At 47.0% G+C, this 14,003-nt stretch overlaps 1 protein-coding gene across 1 annotated transcript in view; it reads left to right on the top strand.

Annotated features, from left to right (window-relative positions):
• Nucleotides 1-209: 209 nt before the first annotated feature.
• Nucleotides 210-14,003, top strand: part of ARVCF (ARVCF delta catenin family member) — a gene marked incomplete at both ends in the record, with an annotated part of 67,357 nt that continues 53,563 nt past the window's right edge. Inside the window, 3 exons of the mRNA XM_083373412.1 lie at nt 210-221; nt 553-1,160; nt 13,081-13,580. Of these exons, the coding sequence (XP_083229538.1) occupies nt 210-221; nt 553-1,160; nt 13,081-13,580 (1,120 nt within the window). The remainder of the gene's footprint in view (nt 222-552; nt 1,161-13,080; nt 13,581-14,003) is intronic.

The raw sequence follows: 14,003 nt of genomic DNA, 5'->3' as shown, positions 1-14,003 counted from the left end.
TCTTCCTCTTTTCTCTTCTCTTCCCTTCTCTTCTCTTCTCTTCTCTTCTCTTCTCTTCTCTTCTCTTCTCTTCTCTTCTCTTCTCTTCTCTTCTCTTCCCTTCCCTTCCCTTCCCTTCCCTTCCCTTCCCTTCCCTTCCGTTCTGCTATATTTCTATTCTGTTCTGTTCCATTCCATTCTATTCCATTCCTGATCTATGGATGTCCACGATGGTGGGACAAGTGACATCCCAACACAAGTGGCATGAATTATGTCATTTCCGTGATGATGTCGCCTATGACATCATGAACACTACTAAACACCTGTGACCTGATTGGCTGGGGGGGATGAAGAGGATGCTGGCTGAGATAGGCCTACCTCTTCGGTAGGCCATTTCCAACCTCCTTGTGAAGGATACCGACTGATGGCCAATGGCTCATCCTCTTATCCCTTTGGGTGGGAAAGCATTAGTGCAGACGTGTGGGGGTAAAATAATTTACACCGCAGCCCACCAGGCTTCCAGAAATAAACAGTGTCTGTGTTCCTCTCTCTCTCTCTCTCTCTGCCTCGCAGGTCACCAAAATGGTCAAGACCGTCACGACTAGAACGGTGCGCCAGGTCCCCCTTGGTCCTGATGGCCTCCCTGTGATGGACGGATCATCCCCCATGGGTAGCTACACCGACTCCATAGACAGAAGGCAAGTCAAGAATGGAGACCGGTACATCACCCCCCAGGCCTCCTCCACTCTGAACCGATCTTACAACAGCTACAACGATTCCTACCCAGAGGGTCACGACGGCCAATATCGTTCCTTCGTCAGCCACAACGGTTACGGCGACCTGCCAGACAATTACGGAAGCTTGTCCCGCAGTGTCAACTACCGCCCGCATTACGCCTACGTACCCGGGAGCAATTACCGGCCTGAGGATGGTAGCTTCACTTTGCCAAGCAGGAGGGATAACTATGGACCGCTGGCCCAGCCGCAGGTGCAGACGGGGAGCAACGCAGACTTGAATCGCTCCCAGCCGGAACGGTTCCAACCTGAGCCGTACGGGCTGGAGGACGATAACCGCAGCCTCGGAATTGACGACGAAGGCTATGAACTCGATCCAGAGTACTCGACGGTGAATCGGAGGACGTCGGCTGGGGTCTCCGAGAGAGGGAGACCTCACAAGGGAAGGTAAAGGCATGGCTGGATGGGTGGAGGTAGGCAACCCGTTGTAGGACTCTTGTCCTGCAGGAGCAGTGGAAAGTCTGCTGGATTCGGACTTGCAGGAGAGTTTGAGGGCTAGCAATGGAGAAGACCTCACCACGGTACTAGCATTATTTATGGCACCTGCTCAAGAATGTCCCTCTTTGTCTGGGTTCTTTGTTCCTCCTCTGCTTTGAAAAAGTAGCAAGGGTTTGGAATGGCAATACTGAATGACAGAGTTGGAAGGACCTTGGAGGTCTTCTAGTCCAACCCCCTGCTCAATAAATGGTTGTCCAATCTCTTCTTGAAAACCTCTAGTGATGGAGCACCCACAACTTCTGCAGGCAAGTCATTCCACTGATTTTGCAGAGTAACAGTTGGAAGGGACCCTGGAGGTCTTCTAGTTCAACCCCCTGCTCAGGCAAGAGACCCTAGGCCACAGGTCCCCAACCTTTTGGGCACCAGGCACCGATTCCACGGAGAAAGGTTTTTCCACGGACTGGAGAGTGCATGGTTTCATGTGCTGCCTGGATCCCACAGATGGGGCTTTGCTTGTTTGTGCAGACTGGTTGCTGGCATGCCGCAGCCAACTACTGGTCCACGGAGCAGGGTTTGGGGACCTCTGCCCTAGACCATTCCAGACAAATAACTTCCCAGATTCTTCTTGAAAACCTCCAGCGATGGAGCACCCACCACGTCTGGTGGCAAGCCGTTCCACTGATTAATTGTTCTCACTGTCAGGAAGTTTCTCCTAGGTTGCTTCTCTCCTTGATAAGTTATATATTACATGTATGAAACTTGATAAGTTATTATTAAGGAAGTATAACGGTGCCGCAGTAGGGGTATCCCAGTAGATGAATGCAACTAGCCAGGCTTTTATATCTAAGGCCCAGAATTTAATCGTTGAAAGTTGGTAACGTGCCAACCTGTCTCACTCACCTGTCGTTAAGCTCCTTTGCTCAAGGTTGGCTACAGTCCGCAGAACCAGATCTCAACGGAAGAGAAGCTTTGAGCTGTGTGGTGCTCTCTGAGCTTGGTTGTTTTGCTGCAGATGTTTCATTCCCCAACTAGGGAACATCGTCACTTTAAAAGAAGGGAGTGGGGTTTGTGGAAAGGGGGAAGGGGAGGGGTGGTGGTGGAGGAGGAGGACTTTGTGGTCCTTGTTGCTCTTCGAGTTTGGTTGTTTTGGTGCCGAGGTAAGATCACCAGTGCTAGAAGGAAGGGAGGGAGGAGGTGGAGGAGAAGGAGGAGGAGGAGGAGGAGGAGGAGGAGGTCTGTGTGGTCCTTGGTCCTCTTTGTTTTGCTGGAGGCATTTCCTTACCCAACTAGGTCACCTCACCAGTGGTAGAAGGGAGAAAGGTTGGAGGAGCAGGAGGAGGAGGAAGAGGAGGTCTGTTGGGTTCTTGGTGCTCTCTGAGTTTGGTTGTTTTGCTGGAGACATTTCATTACCCAACTAGGTCACGTCATCAGTGCTAGAACGAAGTGGGGTTTGCTCTCGGTTTCTATACAAGCGGCTAGGCTGTTTTGATTAGGCTGTTGTTTACATGCTTAGCTTGTTTGTCTGAGTTGTTAGTTCTCCAATTAGGGTGAGGTTTACGGCTCGGCTGTTGGTTTAGTGCAGGGGTAGGCAACCTTGGCTCCTTCAGGACTCGTGGACTTCAACTCCCAGAATTCCTGAGCCAGCTACGCTGAGGGGAAAGGGAGAGGTTTCCAAGCTGAGCCATGCTGGCTCAGGAATTCTGGGAGTTGAAGTCCACGAGTCATGAAGGGGCCCTAGTTTCCCTCATGCTGGCTCAGGAATTCTGGGAGTTGAAGTCCACGAGTCATGAAGGGGCCCTAGTTTCCCTCATGCTGGCTCAGGAATTCTGGGAGTTGAAGTCCACGAGTCATGAAGGGGCCCTAGTTTCCCTCATGCTGGCTCAGGAATTCTGGGAGTTGAAGTCCACAAGTCAGCAAAGAGCCAAGTTTGAAGACCCCTGGTTTGCGGCATCCCCAGGTCACACCGTTTGTGACCTTGGGAGCCGGCTTGAAACAACAAAGTCGACCGGGGGGGGGGGGAATCCAGCTTGGCTTAATGACCATGTGATTTACTTAACGACTGCAGCGGTTCATGACAAAACGGGTCGTAAAATCGGGCACGATTCCCTAAGGAGTCACGGACTTCCTGTGTATCGCTGATGCCTTTGCAGTTTTAAAGGATGGGGGACTTTTTATTTCAATTCGATCGAGGGACTTTATAAAGCCATTTAATTGGAACGCGCCGGGTCCGAACGTGGAAAAAGCCTAGGTGAGGTCTCTTGTTGAAACCAACCCCGTCTCTCACCGAATTCTCCAAGCGATTTTTGCACGAATAAATTACCTTGCCGTCTTTCGCTGCTGAGGAAGTCTGGTAATAAGTAATGATCTTTTTTTAAAAAAAAATGTAACCGTGAAGGTCCCAGTTATTAACCCTTGGTTGCAAAAAAAAATCCATTTTATTCCTTTTCCCGAAAAGCAAAATATCTGCTCGACAAAAGGTGGTAGGTCGGGTCTTCCTCAAAGCGGGTGAATAAGAGGAGAAGAATGGATCACTCTTTGCTGGCAAAACTCAATCCTGACCGTAGGCAGGCAGTCCTCGACATACGGCAACAACTGAGCCCAAAGTTTATTGTCACTGAATGAGACAGTTGTTCGGTGAGATTAGCCCCATTTTTACGACTTTTCGTGCTGAATTTGTTGAGCGAATCACTGCAGTCGTTAAATTAGTAACACCGTTGTTAAGTGGAATCTTTGTTAAGTTGGCTTTGCTTGTCAGAAGGTCGCAAAACAGGATCACGGGACCCCGCAACCGTCATAAATACGGATCAGTGGCCAAACGTCTGGATTTTAATCACGTGACCGTGGGGATGCTGCAATGGTCGTAAGTGTCCCTTTTTTCAGCACAGCTGTAACTTTGAATGGGTCACTAGATGAACTGTTGTAAGTCGAGGACTATCTGTAGATGGGTTGTTCTGCCTACCTTCCCTTTCTGCTTTGGTAGTAATGTTCAGAGGGTAGAACCAGACTGGAAACTATGGACTCAACTCCCCACTTACCCGAGGTAGCTTGCTGTAGGGATGACCTTGAATCAAGCACACATTCGCAGTCTAGTCTGCTGATAACCCTGAGTACATGTTGGTCTCTTCCTTACTAAGTGGGGATTCCTAAAGATCGTAACAAGACAGCCGGTTTGGTGTCGTGGTTAAGGCATCAGGCTAGACATCAGGAGGCGATGAGTTCTAGTCCTACCTTAGCCATGAAAGGCAGCTGGATGGATGGACCAATCGCCAGGAAAATGTGAGTTCTAGTCCCACCTTAACCATGAATGTCAGCTGGGCATCTCTAGGCCAAAAGAGGTGACAATGAGTTCTAATCTCATCTTAGCCATAAAAGGATGGGATGGGGTGGGGTGGAGTGGAGTGGAGTGGAGTGGAGTAGAGTAGAGTAGAGTAGAGTAGAGTAGAGTAGAGTAGAGTAGAGTAGAGTAGAGTGCAGAATTAGTATAGCATAGCATAGCATAGCATAGCATAGAACAGATTGTAGAACAGAACAGAACAGAACAGAACAGAACAGAACAGAATAGAATAGAATAGAATAGAATAGAATAGAATAGAATAGAATAGAAGAGTTGGAAGGGACCTTGGAGGTCATCTATTCCAACTCCCTGCTCAGGCAGGAAACCCTATCCCATTTCAGACAAATGGTTGTCCAATCTCTTCTTAAACACCTACAGTGTTGGAGCGTTCACAACTTCTGGAGGCGAGTCCTTCCATTTTAGTCGCAAACAACAAAGAGATGAAGGACTTAAAGTAAGACCATTCAACCATCCATCCATCCATTAATTGATTCTCAGCCTTCTCTGGTCCTTGCATTGGGCTGGTTTGGTGACCGAAGCTCAGATTTTTGTCCCGTAGACCTCAAAAGCTGGAGGAGCCAATTTGATCAACTCTCTTTTCTTCTCAGCTACCAACATGGGATCTTGTTTGCGTGATATACTGCCTGCTTCTGCTAACTTCTGACAATATCCATTAGCCGAGGCCATCCACTGTCAAGATATCCCCCGCTTGGCTACAATCACCCAGACATCCGTTTCTCCACTTAGTGACACGTTTGGCTGATTTACTGTAGCTTTTTCTCTGCTCCCCCTTTCCTGGTTCTACCGAGGCTGAACGGAGGAAGAGTGAGTCCAGTAGCTTTCCTTCCATTTAAAAATGAGCGAAGGGATTGATTTTCAATAAGTCTTGAAAGGTTAATAATTCTACCGATAAATGAAACTTGGCCCATAGATGAACAAACACAGCAGGCAGAGGAAGGTTGACAGTCGATTTTCATGAGAGAGTACAGGTAGTCCTTGACTTAACAATGATTTGTTTACTGACCGTTCCAAGTTACAACGGCGCTGGAAAAAGTGATGTCAGAGCATGCTAATGCAGCAGGATCCAACACAAAGCAGTTTCAGCAGGAAAACAGAAGAGAGAGAGAAAACACGTCTGCAGAGCCTTCCCTTTTTATACAAAGCTCTTAAAGAGATACAGACCCTACTGGCTCTTAAAGAGACACAGACCCTGCTCTTTCATCCCCATCATTACATCTTACATTACATCAGCTGGTTAGCTTCTAAATCATTACCTTGACAAGTGACTTAACAACCGTTTTTCCACACTTAAGGACCGTCGCAGCAGTCTCACGGTCATGTGATGGAAATTCAGATGCTTGGCCACTGACTCATCTTTACGACGGTCGCAGTGGTCTCCTGTGATTCCCCTTTTGTGACTTTCTGATGAGCAAAGTCAACGGGGAAGCCAGATTCATTTAAAAGACCAGGTTAAAATGGGACAAAACTCACTGAACAAATGTCTCCCTCAGCAACAGAAATTTTGGGCTCAGTCATGGTCGTACGTTGAGGACTATACTTGTATCCTAAGGGACCCTTTGCAACTCAAGGACTCTCATTCCTGATATCTTAATGAGCTGGATTTTGCTCAGGGCATCTCATTTCCCCTGCTTACCCATCACAGAGCAATCCATTTCTGACCGGTAATGAACTGGTTATAGCTCTGTTTCTTGTCCTAATTGCAGTTGCCATTTTCCACCAGTCTCCAACCAACCAGGTAGCCAGTTCCCTGCACCGTGCTCTCATCCTCTCTCTCTGCTTCCCTCTTTCTTCTCACTGTTGACCCAGTTTCCGAACAAGCTCACATTTCAATATAGATCGGGAGGTGGGGAGAGGAGAAAAACAGTTCAGAAAGTGCCTGCAAACATAAATTAGTGCACAAAAGGAGATTTCTGTCCGCCTGCCTGGAAATTTATATACCCAAACTAATTTTGGTCCCGTGATAATTGCCCAAAGAAAGGCAGAGCTGCATCTGAGCAGAGATTCAAGAAAACGTTCCGTATCTGGAATGGAAAACCAAAAGCATCGGAAAAGCCTACACCAGGAGATAACAGAATAACAGAGTTGGAAGGTTCCTTGGAGGTCTTCTAGTCCAACCCACTGCTCATGCAGGAAACCCTATATCATTTCAGACAAATGGCTGTCCAGTCTCTTCTTAAAAGCCTCCAGAGATGGAGCTCCCACAACTTCTGGAGGCAGGTTGTTCCACTGGTTAATTGTTCTAACTGTCAGGAAATTCCTCCTTAGTTCTAAGTTGCTTCTCTCCTTGATTAGTTTCCATCCGTTGCTTCTCATCCTTCCTACAGGTGCTTTGGAGAATAGCTTGACTCCCGCTTCTTTGTGGCAACCCCTGAGATATTGGAACACTGCTATCAGGTCACCCCTTGTCCTTCTCTTCGTTAAACTAGACATCCCTAATTCCAACAACCGTTCTTCATATGTTTTATCCTCCAGTCTGCTAATCATCTTTGTTGCTCTTCTCTGCACTCTTTCTAGCGTCTCAATGTCTTTTTTTTATATTGTGGTCATCAAAACTAGATCACCCAGGAGGTGGCTTTCACTGAAGTTCCCAAGCCATACTCTTGCTTCATTTGAACCTGGATGCAAAATAGACATCCATCTTGATCAGTAGCCAGTGACTGTCCCTGCCCTTCAGCCATTAGTTGAAGCTTCCTTGGGCAACTCAAGTTGGCAATGTGTCACTCTGTCTTCTCGAAGCAAATCCTGTTTTAATGATGTGTTGAGAGGAAAAGGCCATAATCTTCTACTTGTCGTAAAGACTGAGCAGATGGCTTTGGATGGTCCACAGCGTGTCATGGAAGCATTAGATCTCGTCTGCACCTGTTCCCCTGCAACTGGCATCGAGTGGTATATACTGCCTTTGAACCCAGCGGATCCATAATGGTTTCCCTTGGTTGATTCCCTTTGATAACGCTGTCTGCCATGGATAAAACTACTTCCGCACTTTGCTTGCCTTCACATATCCTGCTAAGCCATGGTTGAACAATTAAACCACAGTTGGCTGAGGCCACACACAACACGCAAAGTCTTTAGCTGGCTTAGACTTTGGCGTGCTAAGCCAAAGCATCGAGTGGCTTAATGTGATACGTAAACTCAATCTCTGCCTTGGACAGTGGGTAAAGGGCGCATTAGACTGAATTTAACCGTGATGCGTGAAATCTGACTATGATCACTGAAAGGATTAGAGTTTGGTGGTAAATCATAAGCAAAGAGGGAATGAACTTTGGGGCTGAGTACTGAAGAACTGTGTCTTAAGTCATTGTAGACAATATTTGGAGACAAAAGTCTGGAGTGGACTAAGCTAGGAGCTGATGTTCCTAAATTTAAAGGTATGAAAAGTGGGGGGGGTCTGTTAGGTGGGATTAATTTATTTTTCTTCCTGGTTCCAAGTGTAAGAAGATTGGATGGACCTGTCCCCAAAGTGCTTTTTTAGGAGGCAACTGGAATTTTTTGTTTCGCTTCTCATCCAAGAAGCTTCTTCAGCTCTGACTGGATGGTGGGGAGTGGTAGGATTTATACTCCTTGCAGACAGCTGGTCATTTGCATTCTTTTAGAGAGCCATTGAGACCACTTCAGTCTACAACACAGTCCTTCCAACAGTTCCAAGAAGGCTCCACACCCATTTGCACCACTCAGGTGACCCTGAGGACACAGATAAACCTCCAAGTGGCCTCAACAGCCTCATCGAAAAACCCTACACCTGGAGATAACAGAATAACAACCTTAGTTCCAGGTTGCTTCTCTCCTTGATTAATTTCCATCCGTTGCTTCTTCTCCTGCCTTCAGGTGCTTTGGAGAATAGCTTGACTCCCTCTTCTTTGGGGCAGCCCCTGAGATATTGGAAGACTGCTATCATGTTCCCTCCCCCTCGTCCTTCTCTTCATTAGACTAGACTTACTCAATTCCAGCAACCGTTCCTTGTATGTTTTAGCCTCCAGCCCCCCTGATCATCTCTGTTGCTCTTCGTTTCTCTTACTCTTTTTTACATCGCGGTGACCAAAACTGGATTTTAAAATGGATTGAAAAAGCAACCAGCTTTAATGTTCCTTTAAGGAGTATTTCTAGAAAGTAAAATTTATCCTCCTAAAAGCAGAATTCAGGCCCTGCCTTATTTATAACCCTCACGGGTTTGCCATGCCGAAGTGGCTAAGTTTGATCAATTGCATATTTACCTGTTGCTTAGCTGAATATAGATCGTTTTTATTTCTGTAATATCGCACCGTTGAACGTGAGGATAATGGCCTAGTCTGCATTCGAGGATTGCTTTCTCTGGAACGCTTTTCTACATTCTTTTGAGATTCCACTCTGGGCTGCGAATATAGGCATATCATGTTTAAATACATACGTAAGTAATATATGATTCCTTTTGAGAAAGGCGCCATGATTCATCCATCATACAAGGGCGCCAGGTGTAGTGTCACAACTCACTGTGATTTATTCCGTAAACTCAGTGAAGCAAACTGGCATTTTCCATGAGGCCCGGAACAGCTATTTTCTCCAAATGTGCCAGAAATTGGCATTTCTAGGTACCTTTAGCAGGTCTGCTCATTTTAGAGTGAAGGTCGGTTAAGTGGGAGTGATCCATATGTCCATGTCAAACTTCTGCAGTCTCTCTCTCTCTCTGTCTCTCTCTTCCTCCCTCCTTCTCTCTCTCTCTCTCTCTCTCTCTCTCTCTCTCTCTCTCTCTGTGTGTGTGTGTGTCTGTGTGTGTCTGTGTGTGTCTGTGTGTGTCTGTCTCTCTGTCTCTCTCTGTGTGTGTGTGTTTGTCTGTGTCAGTTGGTATCTATCTATCATCTATCTTTCTACTGTGTCCATCTATCCATCCATCCCTACTTACCTGCTCTATCCATCTCTCTTCATCCATCAATCCATCCATCAATCCCTACTTACCTGCTCTATCCATCTCTCTCTCATCCATCCATCCCTACTTACCTGCTCTATCCATCTCTCTCCATCCATCCATCCATCAATCCCTACTTACCTGCTCTATCCATCTCTCTCCATCCATCCATCCATCCATCCATCCATCCATCAATCCCTACTTACCTGCTCTATCCATCTCTCTCTCATCCATCCATCCCTACTTACCTGCTCTATCCATCTCTCTCCATCCATCCATCCATCCATCCATCTATCCCTACTTACCTGCTCTATCCATCTCTCTCTCATCCATCCATCCCTACTTACCTGCTCTATCCATCTCTCTCCATCCATCCATCCATCCATCCATCCATCCATCCCTACTTACCTGCTCTATCCATCTCTCTCCATCCATCCATCCATCCATCCATCCCTGCTTACCTGCTCTATCCATCTCTCTCCATCCATCCATCCATCCATCCATCCCTACTTACCTGCTCTATCCATCTCTCTCTCATCCATCCATCCATCCCTACTTACCTGCTCTATCCATCTCCCTCTCATCCATCCATCCATCCCTACTTACCTGCTCTATCCATCTCTCTCTCATCCATCCATCCATCCCTACATACCTGCTCTATCCATCTCCCTCTCATCCATCCATCCCTACTCACCTGCTCTATCCATCTCCCTCTCATCCATCCATCCCTACTCACCTGCTCTATCCATCTCCCTCTCATCCATCCATCCATCCCTACTTACCTGCTCTATCGATATCTCTCTCATCCATCCATCCCTACTTACCTGCTCTATCCATCTCTCTCCATCCATCCATCCATCCATCCATCCATCCCTACTTACCTGCTCTATCCATCTCTCTCCATCCATCCATCCATCCCTACTTATCTGCTCTATCCATCTCTCTCTCTCTCTCATCCATCCTGTCTGTCTGTCCTGTTTTAAATCTGCAGGAAAAACCTTCCCTCTTATCCGTAGTCAGAAAGGAAAGAGAGCTTTGCATCCAGAGTCAAGAGCATCCTTCCCCTCCCCCTCTCTGTGCATCATGGTTTCCCAGGAACAGCGTTTCCCAGGGCCAATCCTGCTTGAAGGTCAGGGGCTGTAGGAGCTGAGGGGAAGCAGCGGGCTCTGTAATCCTGCCTGTTTTGCAATGGTGGACTCGGCGACAGAGACCTCCATTGATAGGAGCAAAGCCTAAAGAGAGAGGCTTTGGGAATAATTTAATAGCAGGGCTGTGGATGATGGGGACTCGGGCACTGCTTGCCAGCTCCATTTCTCCTTCCAAGAGGAGGGGGGAGGGTCTTCTCCTGTCAGCCGGCTGCTCTCGTTGGGGTGATGCATTCCTCCAAGCTGACGCTGGAAGATCAAAAGTAAAGTGCTGGTCCCTGCCATGGAACAGAGCCTGATCTGTACACGAGTGATTTCTTCACCTGTGCACAGGTGAGAAAGCTGGAGGAGGCAGAGGTGCCAAAGACTTGCTTGCTTTCAGTTGACAAGTCAAAGAAGCCTTAAGGTTATCTCTTCCCCTCTCTCTCTCCCCTCCCCCTTCCTTCCTTCCTTCCTTCCTTCCTTCCTTCCTTTCTCTTTCTCTTTCTCTTTCTTTCTCCTCCCCTCTCTCTTCTCCTTCTTTCCTTCTTTCCTTCCTTCTTTCCTTCATTTCTTTCTTTATCTTTCTCCTCTCTCTCCTCCTTCCTTCTTTCTCTTACTCTTTCTTTTTCTCTTTCTCCTCCCCCCTCTCTCTCTCCCTTTCTTTCTTTCTCTTTCTCTTTCTTTCTCCTCCTCCCTCTCTCCCTCCCTCCCTCCCTCTTTCTTTCTTTCTTTCTTTCTCTCTTTTTCTTTCTCCTCTCCTCTCTCTCCCCCTTCCTTCCTTTCTTTCTTTCTTTCTTTCTTTCTTTCTTTCTTTCTTTCTTTCTTTCTTTCTTTTTCTCCTCTCCTCTCTCCCCTTTCCTTCCCTCCTTCCTTTCCTTTCCTTTCCTTTCCTTTCCTTTCCTTTCCTTTCCTTTCCTTTCCTTTCCTTTCCTTTCCTTTCCTTTCCTTTCCTTTCCTTTCCTTTCCCTTTCTTTCTTTCTTTCTTTCTTTCTTTCTTTCTTTCTTTCTTTCTTTCTTTCTTTCTTTCTTTCTTTCTTTCTTTCTCTCTCTCTCTCTCTCTCTCTTTCTCCTCTCCTCTCTCTCCGCCTTCCTTCCTTCCTTCCTTTCTTCTTTCTTTCTCCTCTGATTCCTCTTGGCCTGACTGTGAACCGTTCATTGAAACAGACCCACTTCTTCTTCCTGCCATCTCCATCCCTGGAGCAGAAGGAAGGAAGGAAGTCGATGAGAAGAGAAAGATGGGGGGAAAAAAACAGCTGGGGGTTGAAGCAGATGCTCTGTGCCTCTCTAGGGGTTTGGCAAGATGCACAATTAAACTTGCTGGATTTAAGAAGAAGGAAAGAGTTCGGCTTTTTTGAGCTGGGTTTAAAGCATACACATCTCACTCCGAATGATGGAGGGAAGATCGGTTTAGCTCTACCTGGGCGTTCTTTAGTATTCAGGGAAAGCTTTTTTCGCTTCTTACAAGGAAAAATATTAGTATGAATGTAACATTATTATCTTCTTTTCTGCTGAAGAATGGAAACAGCTCTCCTGCATAAAAGCAGACATAATGGCTGTTGAGACACTGTAAATTGCAGCCCGGGAAACTAATGAATTATACATATTTGCAATAAGGATGTTCCTAAAAGCTTTCTCCGACTCCTTCTCTCCTTCCTTCCTCCTTCGTTTCTTCATTTTTTTAAAAAAACTTTCCTATTCGTCAAACATCCTGCTTAGTTTATTTCAGGATGTTAAAAAACCAAGTCCAAACTTATTATTCTGACCCAACCGGATCCTTTGTAAGGTGATGGACTTGGAAGTGACCACCTTTTACATTTTACTGTAGGCTCTGCTAATATAATCTAGGTTTATTCAGGGCACAGAGTCATTTGGAAAGAAAGAAAAAAAATAATCTCTCTGCGGTGGGCTTTTGTTGCAACGCTCCGAAGCCAAGAAACGGAAATGCACAAATTTGGCAGGTGGCTGTAGTTTTGTCTTGGCTGGAAAACGTGCCAAAGATGGGCGCTGGGATTCTTGCCTTATTAAGCCGTGGTTCATTTAATCCTGGCTTTGCGTAAGCCATAAAGCCCACTGCAAGGGGCGTCTTTGTCACCAGCTGTGAAACTGGGAGTTCTCCAACGTTGGGGTTCCGTGACCACCTAAAATAATAAACACATGGAAGGGACAACCTCCCATCCTGGATAACTATATCAGACAGGCTTCTCGCTGTTCGTGAGCAAGCTGTTGGCTCTGGCAATGATCTAGCTGGGCATGTATAAGCCAGGTTGGTAAGGATCATGGTCAGGACAGGATCTTGGTCAAGACACGCTCCATGGAGACAGATTAGTTTCCATCCGTTGCTTTTTGTCCTGCCTTCCAGTGCTTTGGAGAATAGCTTGACTCCCTCTTCTTTGGGGCAGCCCCTGAGATACTGGAACACTGCTATCATGTCCCCCCTCACCCTTCTCTTCATTAAACTAGACATTAAAATAAACAACTCATCCTCTACTGTGGTTGCTTTCTCGACAGGAGTTATGAGGATCCCATCGAGAGCGAAATCGTCAACGAGCGGATCCCATACTTGCACGGCAGCTACGCGGCGCCTTTGGCGCAGCCCGAGAGGGGCAGCATGGCTAGCATCGACCGCCTGGGCAAGCGCTCCCCCTCCATTGACAGCATCCGCAAAGACCCCCGGTGGCGCGATCCGGATCTGCCCGAAGTCATCGCCATGCTCAGCCACCCCATTGATCCCGTGAAATCGAACGCCGCTGCCTACCTCCAACACCTCTGCTACGAGAATGATAAGATCAAGAAGGACGTGAGGCATCTCAAGGGCATTCCCATCCTGGTGGGCCTGCTGGACCATCCTAAGCCTGAGGTCCACCGCAAAGCATGCGGGGCCCTCCGGAACATATCCTATGGGAAGGACAATGAAAACAAAGTGGCCATCAAGAACTGTGATGGGATCCCGGCTTTGATCAGGTTGTTGCGCAAGACGAGTGATATGGAAGTACGAGAACTCATTACAGGTCAGTGGTTGATTCTCCTCCTCCTCCTCCTCCTCCTCCTCCTCCTCTTCTCCTTCTTCTTCTCCTTCTTCTTCTCCTCTTCCTCCTTTTCCCTTTCCTCTTCTTTTTCCTTTTCCTCCTTTCAGCCATCCTGGTGCCTCCCATCCAACTTCTAAATAGGTCTGATCCTAGATAGCATTTTTGAGAAGAGCTGAGGACGATTCTCACTTGAAAGCTATTGTATGATCTTAAAAGTACTACTAGTGCCTTCAATTCCACTCACTCCCCAACTTGATCATCAAGACGTCTCTTTCTTCTCCCCTTGAAGCAGCACCACATTCTACTTTGTTTCCACTCCTTAGTGTGCAGTTTTCATGGAGGAACCTCCCTGAAAATTATAATGAAGGCTGCTCTTAACCAGCCAAGTGAATCCAAAGGGGTGAA

The sequence above is a fragment of the Vipera ursinii genome (genome assembly GCF_947247035.1).
Source record: "Vipera ursinii genome assembly, chromosome: 14".
NCBI classification, from domain to species: Eukaryota; Metazoa; Chordata; class Lepidosauria; order Squamata; family Viperidae; genus Vipera; species Vipera ursinii.
Note: the sequence above shows the minus strand (reverse complement) of the source record. Positions and strands in the feature narration are given on the sequence as shown.